Source organism: Gracilinanus agilis, chromosome 3 (assembly GCF_016433145.1).
Source record: "Gracilinanus agilis isolate LMUSP501 chromosome 3, AgileGrace, whole genome shotgun sequence".
Classification (NCBI taxonomy): Eukaryota; Metazoa; Chordata; class Mammalia; order Didelphimorphia; family Didelphidae; genus Gracilinanus; species Gracilinanus agilis.
The window spans coordinates 65,639,300-65,659,741 of record NC_058132.1 but is presented as its reverse complement, the minus strand read 5'-3'; the positions used below and the strand labels follow the sequence as shown (position 1 = coordinate 65,659,741).

General features: G+C 43.5%; 1 protein-coding gene across 1 annotated transcript in view; it reads left to right on the top strand.

Annotated features, from left to right (window-relative positions):
- Window positions 1-20,075, top strand: part of WASF2 (WASP family member 2) — an 86,179-nt gene extending 66,104 nt beyond the window's left edge. The window contains exons 3-9 of the mRNA XM_044667929.1: window positions 4,669-4,803; window positions 5,311-5,464; window positions 9,427-9,544; window positions 10,760-10,890; window positions 13,867-14,022; window positions 18,181-18,692; window positions 19,918-20,075. Of these exons, the coding sequence (XP_044523864.1) occupies window positions 4,669-4,803; window positions 5,311-5,464; window positions 9,427-9,544; window positions 10,760-10,890; window positions 13,867-14,022; window positions 18,181-18,692; window positions 19,918-20,075 (1,364 nt within the window). The remainder of the gene's footprint in view (window positions 1-4,668; window positions 4,804-5,310; window positions 5,465-9,426; window positions 9,545-10,759; window positions 10,891-13,866; window positions 14,023-18,180; window positions 18,693-19,917) is intronic.
- Window positions 20,076-20,442: the final 367 nt, after the last annotated feature.

Below are 20,442 nucleotides of genomic sequence, written 5' to 3'. Positions count from 1 at the left end.
ACACACCCTCTCCCCTTCCTTTCTCTCCCTCTCCCCTTTGCCCCCTCTTTCCCTTTTACCGCCCCCCCCCCCATATATAGATTTGGCCTGACTTAGCCACCCTGTGTCTCAGACCCTAAGGTCTGAAAGTTCAGGGTACAATGTCTCTGGAGAGTGTTGAGAGTTTTGCAAGCTACATGTGGTAATGAAGATCAAAACTACAGGTAGTCCTCTATCTAACCCTGTCTGAATTGAAAACCACCTCAGTAGTCACTTTTATTTCTTTTTCTTGATGGATAGAAATGAATGAATCTTGCTCTGGGTAGGGTACATGCATGTGTCAGATTTCATTCTAAATTGACTTTGTTTGCTTGATGCCATGATCTGGGAGTGGCAAATGCTCAGATAGGCTTTGCAGGTATCTAGTGCCACTCTTGCTCCCATGAATACCTCAGTGGAAATGCCATTTTGGTGATCTCCCTTAACAAACACATCTTCGTGAATCATTGTAGATAGCCTTCCTACTGCATCAGTGCCTTGGGTGAAGGGACTGGAAGATCACTAAAGTCTATGTTCCCCCAGATAGTAATAGGTCCTGCTTTTAGAATAGCAGGCTGCAGAGACCCTGCTCAGTGGTCAGGTGATCTATGAGCTCTGAGATTCCTAAGCTGTCATCTAGCCCAGGGGTGATTTCAGTTGATGGAGGGCTCTGGAAACTGGGTGGGGCCTAGAAAGATACAAAACCTCGGCTCTTTGCTTTACACAAAGGAACATTGCCAGTAGGTACAAAATGCTTGTTAAGATGAACATGTTTCAAAGCAGAGAGAGCTACCTGGTCTTAAAACCATCGGTTCTGCCCCGGTAACACTGAAAGGTCTGAATAAACACACTGGACTTTGGGAATTGGAAAACTGGGCTGGGTCTCAGTGACACTCTGTTACCTGCTGATGACTTGACTATATGCAGATCATCTTAGTAAGCAAAGGAATAGTCTGCCTTGAAGAAACCTTTGCCATAGTCTCCACAGTTGTGGAGGAGAAAAGAGCCCCTGAGAGGTTGGGACTTGTCCCAGGTCATCTAACATGTAAGAGGTAGAACTGGCCCACAGAGCCAGACTTCCTGTTCTTTTCACTGCACTAGGCTGCTCCACTGAAAGCATGAAAACATGAGCCTTGCATGTGTTTTCCCATTGGTGTGGGGAGGGCTGGGTTCCACAGAGCCATCCGTACTTGCTTTCCTCTACCTCCCACCCCCGTGACCAGCAGCATGCATTTATGAGACTGTTGGCCAGGCAAAGGATGGACACTTGGCCCTGAGAAGTGGTTTTCTTCAATGTGGTACTAAATGGCCTATGTGAGAATCAAATCCATGAGCTTGGCCTTATGAGTGCCACACTCTAACAAGAACTGCTATATCTTACAGAGACATTTGGTTTAGATTAACTGTTAAAGAACAGAACTCCAAATTCCATCATCTGGCTTCTGTAGCTGGCCTATAGAACCCACTATTTTTGTTCCATTCTTGCAGTGTGATCAGTAGTCTTTAGAGTTGGTTGCACTATTTTGAATAATTGGGATAGTTATGACTGCCATCCTTGTTGGCTAGTTAGGACCCAGGACAAATCCTGATAAAATCTTACTTGTGGCAAAACCCACTATTCTTATGGAGGGTATTGCTGGAGAATTGTCAGCTCTAGGAGATTTCAATATGCTGTTTGGTATTGGGCCTGATTAAACTGTCCTCATCATTGAATGAAATGAATGAATTGCTAATTCTTTGTGTGACTTTGTTTTCTCTCATTATCAAGTATTAGCATTTCACTTTTTAAAGGTTGGCTCTTAAGGGACAAGAGGTGATTAGAATTACATTTGGAAACTCAAGCTTTAGGTCAGTGGTTCCTAAACTTTTTTGACCTACCACCCCCTTTCCAGAAAAAATATTACTTAACCCCCTGGAAAGTAATTTTTAAAAAATGTTAATAGCAATTAATAGGAAAGATAAATGCACCTGTGACCATCACCGCTCCCTGGATTGCTGCAGCACCCACCAGGGGGCGGTAGCCCCCACTTTGGGAATCACTGCTTTAGGTCTTTAATATTTTCCTCTACTCCCAGACATGTCAATATTGTGTGACCTAAAGATCCTGATTCTAGTTTTCTTCTAGGCTCTGTTACTTTCTGTAATAGTCTTAGATGTAAATGCTATAATAATATAGTAGTATTCTCTTCCTCCTCTATCTACTCCCCAAACCCCAATCACCTTTTCCTTTTTGAGAGCAGGGGAATACTAGAAGTCCAGATTACTCAACAAATCAGGCCATAAACATTTATGAAGCATCTACCATGTGCACTGTCCAAGTACTGGTGACACAGAGAATGGACCAGAGAGTCCCTGTTCTCCAGGAAACCACAGTCTAATGAGGGACGCAGCATGCAAAACTACTGTGTGCAAGCAAACTATATACAGCAGAAAGTGTAGGTCATCAATAGAGGGAAGGCACTGGCATTAGGGGAAATCTGGAAAGTCTTCTTAGAGAAGGGCATAGGAGGCCAAAAGATGGGGACAATTCCAGGCACAGAGAATAGCCAAAGTTAGAAGATGGAAATGTTTTGTTTTAAGATTAGAATCACTGGATCTCAGAGTACATAGGAGAGAGTAAGAGATGGGAAGACTGGAAAAATGGTGAGGGAAAGGGGGCTGGTTAGGAAGAGTGAATTTTTTTGAATACCAAAGGATTTTCTGTTTTATTCTGTGAGTATACGGTGGCCCTGGAACTTACTAAATAAGTCAGATCCACAGCTAAGGTCTCTCAGTAGACAGAGCACTAGGCCTGGAGTCAGGAGGACCTGGGTTCAAATTTGACCTCAGATGCTTCCTAGCTGGGTGACTCTGAGCAAGTTACTCTACCCCTATTGCCTAGGCCTTGCTTTTCTGTCTTAGAGTTGTTACTAGGACATAAAGTGGAGGGAGCGGGGGAATAAGATAGACCTGCTCGACCTCTTAGTAGGTGAATTGGAGTGGGAAAAGCCTTAAAGCAGGGCGACCCACCAGAACAGGCTGTTGCAGTAGTCCAGGCAGGAGATGATGAGCTCAAGCTCAGCTGGCTAGCACATAGATCTTTGGACCCCAAAGCTGGGAATTATTCAGGGTTTTGCTTTTCTTTCTTAATTTTTTTTTTTTTTTTTTTTTTTGGTGAGATTAGAGCTTGGACAGTTGTATGGGTAACAGTTATAGGTATGAACTCCTTACATTTGCTCATTTCTGCACATTAGCCTTCTAATGACAATTTTCCAATGCCTGAAAGAGTTCCTACAATGTGGCTTTTATGGAACCTAGCCATTTTATAGGCAGGGATCAGGCACAGCTCTTACCCCTGCAGAAATGCAGGCTGTTAGTCTGATTTGAGAAATTTGAGGCCAGCAACTTACTATAGTTATTTAGAGTCCCAAACCATTCAGTATGCAAAGCTTCATTCACTCCTTCCTTGATCAGAAACCCCTTTTTGACTTGAGTTCATCAGCAATCCTGAACTTGTGGTTCATTAGTCTTCTCACCCATTAGGTTATCCAGGCAAAGGGAACTCAAGTTCACTCTAAAGATGCAGTTTAGCTCCTTTTTAACTAATTTTTCTGCTAGGCTATGAGCTCAAATAGAGTATCATTTAAAAGCTTGTTCTTTGAACAGTCCTCAAAGTAATTATCACTGTTCATTTGTATCTGGTCACTTTTATTCCTGTCTTACTCTTGGATGTTGCTTGAGTAATATACTTAAAAGACATTCAGCACTTTGCCTCTTTGACTTCTAATCCCTAATAAGGGTGTGTGTGTGTGTGTGTGTGTGTGTGTGTGTGTGTGTGTGTGTGTGTGTGTGTGTGNGTGTGTGTGTGTGTGTGTGTGTGTGTGTGTGTGTGTGTGTGTGTGTGTGTGTGTGTGTGTGTGTGTGAGTGACTTGGAGTGACAGGATGGAGGCAGCATTAAATTGTCATTTTGTTTCTCTGATTGGTGGCTCTTCTTAGATCCAAGATTTAAAGGAAGGAAGCTTATTTCTTTTTAAGGGGAAGAGGAGGAAAAGACAGAAGGAGATCACTAGTGTGTTGTTTTTCAGGGAGTATCCCAACTTTTTTTTTTATTCCTTAGGATGCAGATTTGAAGGATTGCTTTGCAACATGCTAAACTATAAAATCCAAATTTTACCTAGTAGAGGAAGTTTACTTTGGATCATATCGGTATATATAGATCTTTAAAAAATACTGCAACATGACTTTGTAAAATGTACTTTTGAGGATTATTGAGCAAGTGACCTCCAGTTTTACATGTTGATTGTAAGCACCAAAAAGAGAACTGTTTAATAACTGTCTCCTCCAAACAGTTTTCTTTTTTGGTAACAACAGCAAAGTGTTAAGAGCCCAGTGGAATGTGTAGATATGTATTGGGCTCTCAGGCCTTTCAGTGTCAACTCTTCCTCTTCCCTTAATTCTTTAACATTTATTCAGTTTGCTTTGAGTTTCATGATTGCTCAGAGATTGCCTAAAAGGCTCCATTAGTTTTGGAACATCTGCTTACTGCCCATGTGATAAGGGTAATCTCGGTCTACACTGGCCAGCCTTCCTAAGCAGTGTCAGGCAGCATTGTGATAGATACATGGAGAATGACTTGTTCATCTGTAACCTGATTCCTCTGCTGTTTCCAGGTAAATTTGCAGAGGACATTTTTGGAGAGATCTTTACTCAGACAGATGCCTTTGCCTCACGGATGAGCTCTCTAGCTGAGAGGGTCGACCACCTACAAGTTAAAGTCACTCAGCTGGATCCCAAAGAGGAAGAAGGTAAGGAAGCTGAGCTCAGCACTTGCAGGCCCAGCTGAGGAGTATCATGCCGTGCTTTTTCTTTTCCTGATTTCTAGAAGGGTGGAGGTTAAGGAAAGTTCCAATAATCTGTGGCATTTGACTTTGAAATGACCCTGGCCAAGCCAGGGTGTTGAGACCTCTTTATTTCAGCAAATTTCCCCCCCAGCCTCATCCTCTTCTCCCCATGATCCACTTGAATAAAGAGTCATGGCAGGTTTGGATGGAGGAGACTCCTGAGGAATAGCCTGCTGGAATCAGCCATGTTGCAGACCTCTGTGTTGTCTCATTTTGTTCTGTTGTGAAATGGCCGGGCTGCAGCCAGCCTTGTGGGGCTTCCCAAGAGGGCCAAGGAAGAAGAACCTGGCTCTAATCAGCTGCTGCAAAGCAATGTAACAGTTTGGTCTTTGGTGACTGGCGTGACTCAGTCAGTGTTTGCTTCAGTGGACTTTTTCCATTTTCTAATGCTTTCCTTCCATTTTCTCCCAGTGTCATTGCAAGGGATTAATACTCGAAAGGCCTTCAAAAGCTCTACTACTCAAGACCAGAAGCTTTTCGACAGGGACTCACTGCCGGTGCCTGTCCTGGAAACATATAACACTTGTAATGCTCCACCACCCCTCAACAATTTGTCCCCGTACAGGTAACAACAGCTTCCTAATCAGTAGCCTCATGGCAGCCACTGAGAAAGTCTCCCAGACTAGATTAGCCTCAGAGAACAAAATATGGCTTCATCACTGGAGAGAGGCTGGAGGCAGCTAGAACTGAAGTTGACTACATAAACAGAATTACTCATTTTTGTAGTTTTACTTAAAACATTTCTAATAATAATAACTTGGGTTTACATAACACTTTACAATGCCTTACACTTTGTTGAAGCAGTATGGAATAGTGGGTGGAGAGCTGGCTTAGAAACCTTGGGCAAATCACTTAACCTTTAAGAGCCCTAGGTAACTTTCCAGAGCTGTTTGCTTCAGCACAAGTACCAGCCTGTATGGGTAAAAGGAACTTCCACATCAGGGAGTTCCTTAGATCATTGAGATCACAGGGCCAGTCTCTGTCACTAACCCTTTATAGTTTAGAAAGCTTTTCCTCCCCACAGCCTTGGGAAATATGATTACTATTTCCATTTTAAGGATTAGGAAATTGAGGCTTGGAGAGGTAAAGTTGACTTGCCCTTGATTACACAGCTAGTAAGGGGTCATAACTGGGATTCAAACCCTGGTTACTTTGGCACCTTTCCCTGCCTTTCTTTTTCTAGGTTTATGTGCTAAAATCTTGCTCTAATATTCTTCAAGTTAAATAGATTGAGTTATAAATAAGAGAGGGCCATCTTGGGCCCTGCTCAAAGAGTGTTCTCCTCCTCTTCACATTTATGTTACACTTTGAGGTTTGAAATTCTCTTTTCTCATAACAACCCCATGGGAATAGTTGACTACTCATTGGATATATAGGAATATATAGGACTTGCCTGCTGGGTTCTCTTAAGGGGCTAACTGGCAGCTATCTAAATGCAGCCAGATTGGTTTTGGAGCATCCTGTCTACTGGTTCCTCTCTAAGTGTGTTTGCTGTTGGGGGTGGGACTTGACATGGAAGACAGCTCTATAACCAGCATAAAACCCCTTCCTTCCAGTGCTTCTTGTAGTGTTGGCATCTTGTAGGAAGGCACCAAAGCAGGGGGAAGAATACGAATATTTATCTTGCCCACATCCATAAATATCTTTTGAACAGGTAAAAAGTAATTACAGATAGCTGGAGGCAGATGTCTTCCGTGAGACATGGATGTACTGCAAAGCAGCAGTGTGTGTGTGTACTTGTAAAACTCAAGGACACTGGCCTGATTTAGGGAGCCTGGAGTTAGGGACATTACAGCTTCTCAAACAGTAAAGGATTACTCCAGGTTATCATGTGTAACTTTCTCTTTGGTCCCACAGCTCCTATTAGCCAATTGCTTGGATTTTGGAGAGAGATGGGTACCTGCTTTTTAATCACGGCATACTGTTAAAGGGTTTAGGCAAAGGAAGAGTTCCAGAGGGCTTCTGAAAGTGGAATTCTATTTTCAATATACACAACTCATTCTAACCATCATTTATTTACACATAGCATACTACACACTTAACATTTAGTGCTTATAGTTTGCACTTTTACCAAGATTATTTCATTTGGTCCTTTTAACAACTATGTGAAGTTGGTAAGACAACTCAAGTTTATGGAGGTAGAAACTGAAGGTATGGAGAGAGAGAAGTTAGATGCTCACCCAGATGACCACGGTTAGTGAGATATAAGTCACAGAACCAAGACGAGAAAGAACTCGGTCTCTTGCTACCAACATCTACTCTTTTCTATTACATTAGCACTTGTATAAGAGAAGACCAGCCCAAACATAAATATTATATTTATGTTATATTATACACACACACACATAATGTCAGAAAAGTTATTTTTATTTGACTTTGCAATTTGTTAAGTATTGACTCTCTGTCTCCCCCACCCACCCCAAAACAGAATTAAAACCAACCCAGTGCTATGGAGCTGGAAGGGATCTCAGAGATTATCTAATTCAACCCATTTCTGGAAGGAACCCTGGTTGTAAAATGTGAACCATGTAGCCTCTTCTTGAAATCCCCCAAGGACAGTTCCCCAAGCAGCCTAATGTACTTTTTGGGACCTAATTGTTTGGGTATTCTTTTTCATTCTTTTTGACTTAAACTATTAGTAGAATGGGTTTCTATTACCTGAATGCATGCTATCAGGGAGGGCAGAGTGGCCCAGATATATGCTGAGAGGAGAGTGAGGACAGCCTGGGATTGAAGTTTTTCTACACATAATATTTAGACATGGATGTTTGGCAGTTAATTCCTCATAGATCCTCATACTTGCCACTAGAATTGTTAGTTAACTTTTGTGATTAGAAGATTGGTTGTGGCTCTTGTTGTCCCTCTGGTACTTTAAGGTGCCAGTCAATTAAAGAAAAGGATGAGGCTAGAGAAGGCGCCCAGTGAGGATTGTTTGAAGGAACAAGAGATGTTTAATAGAGAGAGGCCTTAGAGGGAGATGGGAACTGCATTTGAGGGGCTTTCATGGAAAAGACTAGATCAGACTTGTTCTGCCTGGTCTCATAGGCCAGAACTAGGAACAATTAGTGGAATTTATGGAGTGGTCATTTTCAGCTTTAGGTAAGGAAAACTTCCTAAAAATGAGATCTGGGGGGCAGGTGGGTAGCTCAGTTGATTGAGAGCCAGACCTAGAGACGGAGGTCCTAGGTTCAAATCTGGCCTCAGACACTTCCTAGCTGTGTGACCCTGGGCAAGTCACTTGACCCCCATTGCCTAGCCCTTACCACTCTTCTGCCTTGGAGCCACTATACAGTATTGACTCCAAGATGGAAGGTAAGGGTTTAAAAAAATAAAATAAAAATGAGATCTGTCCAAAACTAGAATGGCCTGATTTAGAAGGTAGTTGAGTTCCCTTTTACTGGACGTTTTGGAGAAGAAACTGTTAACTACTTCCTAGGGTTGTTATAGAGAGGATTCCCATTCAGATAGGATTAAGACTAAATGACCTCAGGTCCCTCTTCATTCTGGAAAGTTTCACTCGTAACTCATACTTCCTATCTTTTGGGGTTTGGGCATATAAAATTGAAATGGATAGGGGTGGTGCATGGTGATACCACATGGACAGGCCCAGGGAATTCCACCAGTAGAACTTGTCTCTTTTGTCTGCTGAGATACCAAGTTATCTTCAGTAGGTCTCACACCCAGGTAGGCCAAAGGAAATATCCACAACCCCTTGTTGCTGTCTAGTGCATCACCCTAACCTTTATGTGTCAGAATCAACGATGCTGCTTTTGATAAAACTGCAGTAGTGATGCTGAACTACAGGAATTTGAAAGTAAGGTTAATAGGGTCAGCTGGGGATGTGAGGGTGATCTGGCTGTGACATCTGTCACCCCATTGATCGCCAGGGTTGATTCGGCTGATCTGGCTGGCTAGGTGGGTGTCCCCTTTCTCCCTCACCACTCCATGTGCATCCCTCCCGAAGTTGTGCACTCGGTCGAAGAGGACGACCTTCCCCGATAGAGGCGTACCATTCTTCAGTCAAGGGTATACGAGTAGCTGCGCTCCCCTGCTAGAACAAGCTCCCAAGGTCCATTTGTAGGAGAACGTAGGGTAGTCAAGCTTCCAAGAGTCCAGACACATCCAAATGAGGCATTGCATGTGGCAGTCTGCCTTCCTTTAAAAATTAAAAAAAAATGGGTCAGCTGGGCATCACAGTGGATGGAAAGCACCAGGACCTGGGTTCAAAGCTTACTTCAGACACTTTCTAGCCATGTGATCCTGGGCAAGTCACTTATCCCTGATTGCTTAACCCTTGCTGCACTTCTGTCTTAGAAATGATACTAAGATGATAAGGGTTTAGTAAGTGGTATTTTTTTTAAATGAGGATAAATAACTATTAAAAATGGGACAGATGGAGAGCTATCGTTCAGTGGCAAAGGGAATACTTCATTTGAATGACTTCCCGCTAACTTGGAAGTGTTTAGCATTTTGGATTTGGTTGGGAGTCTGTCCACTGACAGTTACTTCTCTTTATTTCTATCCCAGAGATGATGGCAAAGAAGCCCTCAAATTCTATACAGATTCTTCATACTTCTTTGATCTTTGGAGGGAGAAGATGCTGCAGGACACCAAGGATATCATGAAAGAAAAGAGGAAGCACAGGGTGAGGGGAAAGGGGCATCTATCCCGGTAGGCATGCTGTGCTGAGGGCTGGGGGAGGGGAGGGTCGAAAGGGAGACCGACTTCAGGGAAGTGATCCATTCTATGGTGCTTGCAGAGCTTGGATGCCAGGTAAAACTTTAAAAAAATGTGTCCACACTGAGCAAAATCAAGATAAAAGTATAAGTCATTCTAACAATGTTTTTTTCCCCTAGCACTATTAACAATCAAGTTTATTCAGGCCGCCTCTTTAGAAATGGACTTTTCTCTTCACTGTTTCCAGGTTTTTTTCTGACTCTGCTGGACACAGAGGCCTGGGCTGGCCCATTCACCTTTCACTTTTGTAGCTCCTTTTTCCAAGAACAGCATAAGGCTCCCAGTGTTGGTTTGCAGCAGGATCACTTTAACTCTTTTACTCCTGAGAAGAGAGCTGTCTTGTTTCAAAGTGGTCCTTGCCCCTACCTCCCTACTGTCTATTGTTTTTGAGCTGTGTCCTTGTGACACCATTAGTGTGGCTTCTGGGATGCCTGGGTGAGAGCCCCCCAAAAAGTGCAGCAGAATTGTCTGGGTATGTAGCCCTAGAGAGCTGCTGCAAGCCTGTTCCTTGTCTCTTCCCACTGGCTCTGGTGGTACAGTTAATCATGGCAGAATTGGTTTTATTTTTATTATAACAACTTACATTTCTGTAGGACTTGGTGCTTTTCTGTTTGTGAAGGGCCTTTTTTGTAGCCCTCCTGTGATGCAGAGATGACAGAGCCAGGTTTCTCAACTCTGAGTCCATTACCTTTCCACAACATCACTCAGGCAAATGCCCTACCCTGTATAACATCAGTACACTTTCTCTTTTTACCCCATATCTTCTGCCTTAGAATTGATATTTGATGTCAGTTCTAAGACAGAAGAGCAGTAAAGGCTAGGCGATTGGAGTGAAGCAACTTGATCAGGATCTTCCAGCTATGAGGTGTCTGAGGCTAGATTTGAACTCAGGTCCTTCTGACTCCAGGCCTGGTACTCTAAGATCTTAGCTGCCCTACATTACACTTTGTGCATATGTGTCTCATGCATGTAATTGTCTATATCCATAGACTATTAGACTATAGATATAGACTAGGTAGCTAGCTGTCTGTTCAAATCTATAGAGTCCAGAGTCTCAGGGAATGTCATCAGTTCCTGAAGTTTTTAAAAATTCTAGTCTTTTTCTTTGCTTTTGTCATTCCAGAAAGAGAAGAAGGATAATCCAAATAGAGGAAATGTCAACCCTCGGAAAATCAAAACCCGTAAGGAGGAGTGGGAGAAACTGAAGATGGGACAGGAATTTGTGGAGTCCAAAGAAAAACTAGGGCCTTCTGGGTGAGTGAATCCCAAAGCCTTAAATGTTGGTAAAATTTGGCTTGTAGCTGCTGAGAAGTCAGGGTGACTCCAACCTCACTCTGGTCCTATAGAATGGGAGAAGGGGGTCCAGCTGAGAGCACTGATGTGTTTGTTGTCTTTACTCCATGGCAGCCTTGCCAGGGAGCTTAAATTGATACCACTCATAACCATGTCCTTTAAAGGGAATCCATCTGGTCTTTGAAATTTACTAAATAACTCAAGAAGCCAAGCAGTTTCATCAGTGATGTAACAGGATCAGTTTTGAGAAGCCCACCGATAATAGCAATGCTGAGGCATCTAAAGGCGTGGCTGAGTGACACCAATGATAGAGAGCCAGGTCTGGAGTCAGGAAGTCCTGGGTTCAAATGTGGCCTCAGACACTTCTTAGCTGTGTGACCCCAGGCAAGGCAAGGCATTAATTAACTCCATTTGCTTAGCCCTTGTCCTTCTGTCTTAGAGTCTTTGGAAAGCCTGGGCAGCGTCTTCTCTGTTTTTCTTCTCCTTGTATCACACCCCAGCTGTCAGAAAGCCATGCTGTCTGATGCCAGGTGGGTGTCTCAGAGTGACAAAAGGAAAGCCGGAAGTCATTTTTGTTCTAGGGATGTCTCTACTGTGAAAACCTTGAGTTTTAGAATTGTCACATTTGACATTTTTCTTCCTGGACAAGATCTGTTTTAAAGAGTGATGAGCTTGGCAAGAGGAAAATAAATTTTTCTGTGGGGAAAGCAGTTCCTTGAACCCCGTTTATTAAAAATGATTATTTTGTTTTCTGGCTCCACCTAATTCAGTTACCATCACCCTATAAGGTGAGTGACTAGAAGTATACAAACTCAAGATATGGTCATTTATTATTTTGAGGAAAAGGGGAAAGGGGAGTTTTCTTCCATAATGCCCCAAGGTTGCAAGGAAATGACCTGTTGTTGAATCATTTCAGTTATGTATGACTCTTTGTGGCATCATTTAAGAGTTTCCTTGGCAAAGATACTGGAATAGTTTGCCATTTCCTTCTTCAGCCCATTTTAAAGATAAAGAAACTGAGGCAAACAAGTTAAAATGACTTGGCCAGAGTCACACAGCTAATAAGTGTCTGAGGTCAGATATGAACTCAGGTCTTCCTGACTTCAGACTAGCATGCCAGACTGGCTCAAGTGGCCTGACCCCTGGCTATTTCAAGTTTTTCTATCAGGGTTACAAATTCCTGCAGATATCCAGTAATAAATTGTGTGTGGTGTCTAAAAGATCTGTCTGGCCAAATTTATTACATCCAGACTCAGTACCTGAGTGTTGGCCACAAAACGATGTTTTTTTTGCCACAGCAAGTCATGACCAGCTCAGATGTGGATGGGGATGTTTAGCTGCATCTGTGGAAGAAGAGCCTAAATACCCACAGAATCCTAGATTATTGAAGGATGAGGGCAGGGTTAAATCTGGTCCTCATCTACTTTATTGTCTGCCCCAAACTCCTGGCCAACCAAATCCAGTTATACTTGTTGATAGACTTGCAGTTCCATCTAAGATATGTGGGCTGGAATGCTCTCCAGACTTCCCAAGTAAGAGTATTGTGATGGTAATGGCCTCTTTCTGTCTTCTTTAAGACTGTGTTTTGGGGAAGTTGCATGGCATCTGTGCAGTTGGAGGTGATGGTGAGGTGGGGCACAACAGATGGACGATGACTTTCGGGCCTCTGACTGGTTGGATTTCTTCTCAAAAGTCAGTTCACCTGAGGCCTGGTTTTAAGTAAGGGATACGGGCTGTATTTCATATTGTGAGCCCAAATATATTCTTATTTTAATTGGCAACTCATTTTATTTAACTTGAGATCTGGCAGGAAGCATGTGGATCTGACTACCTCTCACCAGCTCATGTTCATTCTTTGCTGTTTCCCAGTGGAAACTCTCCTTTGGCCTTTGATCATTTCAGAGGTTTGCTGACTACAAAATTATGCTGTTTGCCTGTCACATTTTGTGTGTTCACTGTCCTCCATGGCTCAGTTTTTGCTCTCGGCCACATGACAGGCCTTCGGGCTTAGGCATATATTCTACTTAGAACTTTGAGTAGAGGGTTTAACAAAATAGGATAATAAAATAATTCCCATCTGTGTTGGGCATTCAGGTTTATAGAGCACTTTCCCACAATAACTGTGCAAGTTAAATAGCATAAATGGTATTAGTCCCATTTTACAAATGAGGACATCTGAGGCTTGGAGATATTACAGGACTTGCCCAAGGCCACATACATGTTTAGTCAGTGTCAGGGTAGACATTCAAGCCTATTTCTCAGTTCTTCATCCTGGGTTCTTTCTGTTAGGTAAGAGCAAAATTGGGAGATGTTGACACATCATGAGGATAAAGTTGGTTCTTCCATTTCCTCATCTGTGAATTGAAGGCTCTGGCAAGATGATCTCCTTAAGGTTCTTCCCAGTTCTAAAATCCGTCCTCTGGCATCACGATCATATAATATCTTTCAGATCCAACAGCAACAAATAAAGTGTTGCTTGAGGGAAGAGACTGCGTGATAGGTACAAGGAAAAGAACATTGGCTCTGGAGTCACACAAGGCTTGGATTCAGATCCCACCTCTGCTACCAGCTTCTTGTGTGGCCTGGACCTTGGGGCCCTGCCCTCACTGCCAAAGAAGAGAGTTAGACAAAATGGCTATCACAGTCCCTTCCAGTTCTAGACCTATGACCCTGTAAAGAGCTGCATGAAACATTGTCTGGATTCCCTGCCTGGACTTCCAGTTTAAAGAGCACTGGAGTTCAGAATTTTCCCAGCATCCATCTGTGGCATATCTGTCTCCTGATGGAACTACATTCCACTATGAGTGCTCCTTTGGAGGCTGTTTTCATTGGGATACTGCCCACCTGGAGGTCATCTAGAAGTTTCTTTTTGGGGAAGAGAAAAGAGAACATTTTGAACCTCTAAAATGACATCCATGGTGTTGTGTTCTTTTACAGGTATCCTTCTAATCTAGTGTACCAGAATGGCAGCATTGGTTCTGTGGAGAGTGTGGACACAAGTGGCTACCCACCTCCACCCCAGTCAGACTCCAACTCTCCACCCTCTCCCACCTTCCCTGATGACAGTCTGCCACCACCGCCAGTGGAGTTCAGGTAAACTTTGTTTCTTCACCTTGACTCTTATCCTGCCTACCTCAGGGAAGAGCAAAGAAGAGCACAGTGATTAGGTTGGCCCTGGTTGGAATATATCTCAGACCCAGTTAGGTTTTGCTGTGCCACTAACTTTGTAGACCTTAAAAGTACTATAATTAGAGCCCGCTCTATCATTAATATTATTGCTGCTGTGGTTATGGAAATGACTCATCCAATAGCATTGGACATTAGGAGGAAATTCCTAGGGCTAGACATCTTCGACTTCTATCTGCTTCAGATCAGGAGAGGGGAAGGAAGAGGATGGACCAAGGAAGGGGCCACTGGGTACAGGGGCATCTGGTCCCTGTCTAGTTCTCTGTAAGTACACCAACCATGTGTTTTGTTGCCTCTCTGAGCCTTTCCAGTGACCGGTGAATATATCTCCTGGTATAGTGGATAGAATGCTGGACTTAGAGCTAGGAATACTTAGGGTCCTCATCTGTAAAATAAAGATGACAATCTGTATCATGACTGAAGTGCTTACCTCACAGCTGTTATGAGGCCCAAATAAAAGAATATATGTAATGTATTAGTTATTATATTTCCCATTTTTGTAATGCTTTCTGGTTTATGAAGCCCTTTCTTCACCAGCCCCATGAAAAAGTAGTCTAAGCATTATTACCCCTCCTCCTTCTCCATCTGAGGAAATTGAGATTCAGAGAGAAGTGACTTGCCCAAGGTCTTATGACTCAGACTTGTACTCAGTCCCCCAGGCCATGCTGTGACTGACTCTTTCATGTACCCTTTCACATGTCTAATGCCAGTGGCAACATGTTGCTTTCTCCCCCATCCCCCCACCTTTTGTTCTTCCTACCTCAAAAATTGACATTCTTTTCCGGTTCCTGTTTTTGGTGTTTACTCTCTTAGATCCAAAACAAATTCATTAGGCCTTGTACTAACCAATCTCAATTTCTTATCTTCAATTCAACATAAAGTCAAATGGCTTAAAAGAAATACTGTCAAAAAAGTTTTGAGGCAATAATTAACTAGTTACTCCATGGACTGACTGTGGTTTATATATGATCCAGGTTCCCTTTTTCACCTTCTCTTTTCTATTGTCTTTTGTCCAACTTATGGCTTGTTAGCATCTGTACCAGAAGTTGAAGGGGAAAAAGGAAAGAAACATTAATACTAAAAATCTGCTCATTGGGTATTTATCAGCCATTCTGGCAAAGATTTGTGGAGGAACATGTTCAAAATAATGGTGTAAATAAATGGTGTTTGGAGATACTGAGGATTTAGTCCAAGAACCATATGTTCCCTTCTTCCCTAGAAATCATTGACTCATCACTTAGGTGGTGACTCTGAGAGGGACATTTTCTCCTTGAACCCTGTTTGCTAGGACATTAACATATAGTGAAAGCTCCAGGCCTGGAGTTTTGAAGGACCATGGCTTTTAAATCCTTTGGTCCCCTTGTTAGATCCTACTTCACTTGCTCTCTGACTCACTCATCCCAAATCACTTTGCTACATGGAAACAGCATGTCTGGTGCCAGCTCCTGATAGAACCCAGGCCCTCAAGATGTTGGAAGAGTTTTATGTGGCCAGCACAAGAGCTAAATGGATACTTCTCTAAGGAGTGTCTGAACAGAAATGATGGCAGAAGGAAAGTCCTTTTAAATAAGAATGTGGCTCAGAGCCTCCTCTGTATGAATTTCCATTTCAGGAGAATCCTATTCTTTACCATCACACTGAGCCTTTGTCTGTCTTTTAAGTGGAAATGTTCATCTCTTAACTGGTCAGCTGCTCAGGTTCAGAGTCATCTGGTTCTTCCATTGTTTACTTTGAAGGTTTTTATTCATTGGACCCATAAATGCTTATCATGTGTAAAGCAATGTGCTCTGTACCAGGATCTTGACCCTCAAGGAGTTTACCATCTAATAATGAAGTGAAGCAGTGCTTCCCAGACTAAGTTGACTGTGGGACACTTTGGGGTCAGGTGAAATTTAGGACAAAGTGAATGAAAGTAAGCCCAATTTTGTCCCTTCCAAAATTCTTTGTGTAACAATTATGATACATTATTCTGTTTCATATTATGGAGGATGGGGTGGGGGATAGCCCCGACTTGGGCATTTTGCAAGGAACCCCCTGTTCACACGACATGAAACATCTGGGTTCTGTAGAGCAGAGTTTGGGAAATGTCCAGTTACAAACTGTGTTCTGAATCTCCTAACCTACTCCTATCTGGCCAGCCTGGCTTGTCCTTCAGGCCCTATCAGTGTTGCAGTGAATGTGAGTGATCCTAATTAAGGACAAACTGTGTCCATGGTATAGGGAAGATTTACATTTTTATTCAGATTCTTTCTTGTCCCATCCTTGTGGTAGAACTGACCTTTATCAGAGGACTATTTTGTAGTTTTCTCATTTTTTGCATAGTCTCTATTTGAACCTCACAGTGCTAACTGTGCTACAGTGGCCAGAAGCTAGGAATTTCTTCCTCTCTAAGACGTCCTTTTCCCACATAACCAGAAAATGGTGAGCTGCTCCTCACTTCCATTCTCCTCTGGGTAGATTTTTCCAGGAGCACTGATGCTTAAGGGTTGCAAGTCAATGAATGCAGTTTTCTGGTACACTGACCCTCTTCCATTCTTAATGGCCTCGTATCTCTACTCCTTCCTTCCAGGATGACATAGTCCTGCTTTTTATTGTTCATCCCATCACCTGGACTTTTGAACCCATTTCCCCCATTTTCCTTGGGATCTTGCTTGATCTCTCTCCTTGAGGTCACTAGTGACCTCTTGATCACTGGAGACAGTGTTCTGGCTCTGTCTTGATTTTTCTTAAACTACTTATGGTAGTTGAACCTATGGACTGCCCCCTCCTCTGAACTTCCTTGGAAGCCTACTCTCGTATTCAATTTCATTTACTGGTACTTCATGTTCTCTTAGCCTTTTAAATGTTACTTCCGCTACAATTCTGTCTTTATTATTTTTCATTCTTTTCTTCATCTTTATTATACTTTGTCTTATCCAAACCCCAACTTCTCCCCAGAGGTAGAGTCCCATGCGTTTAATTACCCTCCCACTTGAATGACTTCAGAGCCAGCAGGTGCAGAATTGAGTTCACTTTGTTCCACAAACTTGCCCTCCTGTCTAACTTTTCTATCTCTTAATAATAGCTCCATCTTCTCAGTCACCTTAGACTGGTAACTGTAGGTCATGTTTGTCCCTCCCTCTGTATCACTTAAGAAATCCAGCCCATTGTCAAGAAAGGTTGATTTTAACAGCTTTTACTAAAGATTTCCCCCTCTCGAATATTATGTTTTTTATCTGTCCCCTTCTCTCAGAATGCCTGGGCAATCTCCCTTGTCTAGGCCCTTATCTCTTCTTACTTTGAAGATTACCCTGGGTAATCTTGCTGCTTCTGTTCTAAACCCTTTCCCAACTCCAAAAACTTGAGTGATTCCTCCTTGCCTATAGGATCAAATTTCAGATGTTGGCATTCAAGGCCTCTACAGTCTGGCACTATCTTTTTGCAGCCTTATATATCCTTTATTCTAGTCTTCCCTTTATCATCCTTTCTTAACTTTTCCCCTTGCTCCTCTCCCTTCTCTGGGCCTTTGTTTATGCCCTTTCCCCATGGCTGAATCTCCCTCTGTTGAAGTCTTACTTTTCCTCCACTGCTCACTTGGAGATTCCATTCCTCCATGCTTTTCTTGACCTCTTCTTCCTGTTGTCTGCCCCCTTCCCCTGCCTTGCCCCAGGTGAAATTGATACCTCCTTCTTTGATTTCTCCTAGCATTTTACCTGAACTTGTCCTTTAGACTAAATATACTCTCCAGGGATTTGTGGACATGACTTTTCCCTATATGAGTTACAAGTGCCTTGAGAACTGGGTCTGTGTTATGTCTGTATTTGTATAGAAGAGTCCCTTGCAGACAGGCATTTAATTTTTGTTGTTGATTGAATGAATGAAGTTTGGCACATGGTTGAAAGCCTATAAGAGAGCTGGTAGATTTCAACTAACAGTGGAATGGAGAAGGATTACTAAAGATTTCCTTTTTGAGGGAATGAAATTGTGTTGTCTCTCCTAAATTAACTTGAATTAAAGATAGTGTCATGATGGTCCTCTCCAATTCTACTTCATGGTGATAGTGTCTTTGTTTTCTTTCTTTCACAGCTACCCAGCAGACAATCAGAGAGGTTCTGGTTCAGCTGGACCTAAAAGATCCAGTCTTGTCAGTCCAAGCCACCCCCCACCAGCTCCACCTCTTGGCTCCCCACCTGGCCCCAGACCAGGGTTTGCTCCTCCTGCTCCACCACCTCCACCACCAATGACAGGAGTCCCACCACCACCACCACCTGTTGGATTTGCATCTCCAGGAACTCCCCCACCTCCTTCTCCTCCATCTTTTCCACCTCATCCTGATTTTGCTGCCCCTCCTCCCCCACCTCCACCCCCAGCAGCTGACTATCCTTGTCTCCCACCTCCTCCTATAGCCCAGCCAACTGGTGGTGCACCCCCTCCCCCTCCTCCTCCTCCTCCTGGACCCCCACCCCTCTCTTTCAGTGGCAGCGATGATCAGCCAGCCCCACCCCTGCCACTTGCTGATAACTCTGCTTCTAAACCCAAGTCGTCCTTGTCTCCTGTGAATGATGCCCGAAGTGACTTACTTTCAGCCATTCGTCAAGGTAAATCCCTTTCATATCATGACACAGTGCCTTGTTTATTTGTAACATTTCTTTGGCCTCCCCAGAAAAAAGATATAGCCCAGCCTTCTTCAGGAGCTGGGGTCCTTTGGCATTGTTAGAAGGTAGCATGTAGAAGGTGATTAGGCTTGCACTTTTTAGTCCCAGAGGACCAAGTTAGAAAGGGTGGCCATAAGTTAAAGGGAAGCAGATTCCCCCAAAGAATTAGGAGAAATTTCCTGACATTCAGAGCTGTCTAAAACCAGAATAGGCTGTCTCAGGAAGTAGGGAGCTCCCTATATCTAGAAACCTTCACCCAGAATGGATGGCCACTGGTTAGGGATATTGTAGAGGAATTACTGCTCAGGCACAAGTTGAAATGAGATCCCTTTTAGCTCAGCAGGCCTCTCTTGCCTCTGTGTTCTTCAGAGTAGAAATGGACCTTGCTAGATTTTCCCACTTGAATTTCTTCCCATTGTGGCCCTAAAGAAGACCCCATGGCAGGGTTTCCTCCTGGAGTAGCCAGCCATGTCCTCATCTCACCATCAGAAAATACTAAGCCACCTCCCCACAGGATGTCAGAGCTATGTGCAAGTGGGATTGCCATCCAAGCTGGTACAAGTAGTATATGGTCCTTGCTGTCAAGAGAAGGTTGTGGTTTACCAGGCCTAATAATGAGGCCTGCACAGTTCTTTATTCAGAGATTGACTAGACTCAGCCATAGCCTTCTGTATGGGCATAAATGACATTCAGCTTAATATGATTTGGCTGCTCATGGGATGGCGAGGAGGTGACATGACCTCTAAGAAGCTGAGGGTCAGTCTTTCCAAGCTAAGAAACTATGAAAGGAAGAATTTCTGGTAGACCAAGATGGGTCATATATGGCACCAGGGGCCTGTGAGGAGTGCTGAAGTAGTCATTAATAGCACTCTAAACCCTATGATATTTAACTTGGTTTTTTCCTTCTCCTTTCCTTTTTTTCCCCCTTTTTCCTGCTTTTCTCTCTTTCTCTCTTCTCCCCCTCTCTCCCTTTCTCTCTTTCTCTATCTTTCCTCACTTCCCTGCCCTTGTCTTTCTCCCTGGCTATGCCTTAGGCCTCCAGGGGTGTCCCCTGGCATTGCTCAGCCCTACTGGGGCTCCTTAGGGCTAATGAGGTTTTCGTGCCCTGGGCCACAACTGTCCCAGCTCTGGAATGATTCCCTCTTTCGATTCTTTTCTCTCGGGCCAGGCTTCCAGCTTCGTAAGGTGGAGGAGCAGCAAGAACAGGAAAAACGGGATGTTGTGGGCAACGATGTGGCCACCATCCTGGCCCGACGAATTGCAGTCGAGTACAGTGACTCGGAGGATGACTCCTCGGAGTTTGATGAGGACGAATGGTTCGATTAGCTGTGCCCCTCAGCACCGTCTCCACGGTCTGCTCTGAGCCCAGCCAGAGCCATTGGCTTCCTTTCCCCGAGTAACCAAAGATATGCCTTAAGTGCTTCCTGCACACCTCTAGTGTGTGTTTCCCCATTCTCCCCTTCCCTTCTACGTGGGAGGTCACCAAGAGCATCTATGATGGTCTTCCTCATTTGGTCTGGAGAGGCCAGGCAGGAAGGAGACCAGAACTCTGTTCTCCATTCTCACAAAACTGCTTTTTAGCATTCCCTTTAGATTATGTTTTCCTTTGTAAGTGGAAAAAAGTGCCTTTCAGTGGGCATCCCAGGGATCCTTTAAACCTGCCATGTGCCTTCAGGATCTCAGGTTCACTTTG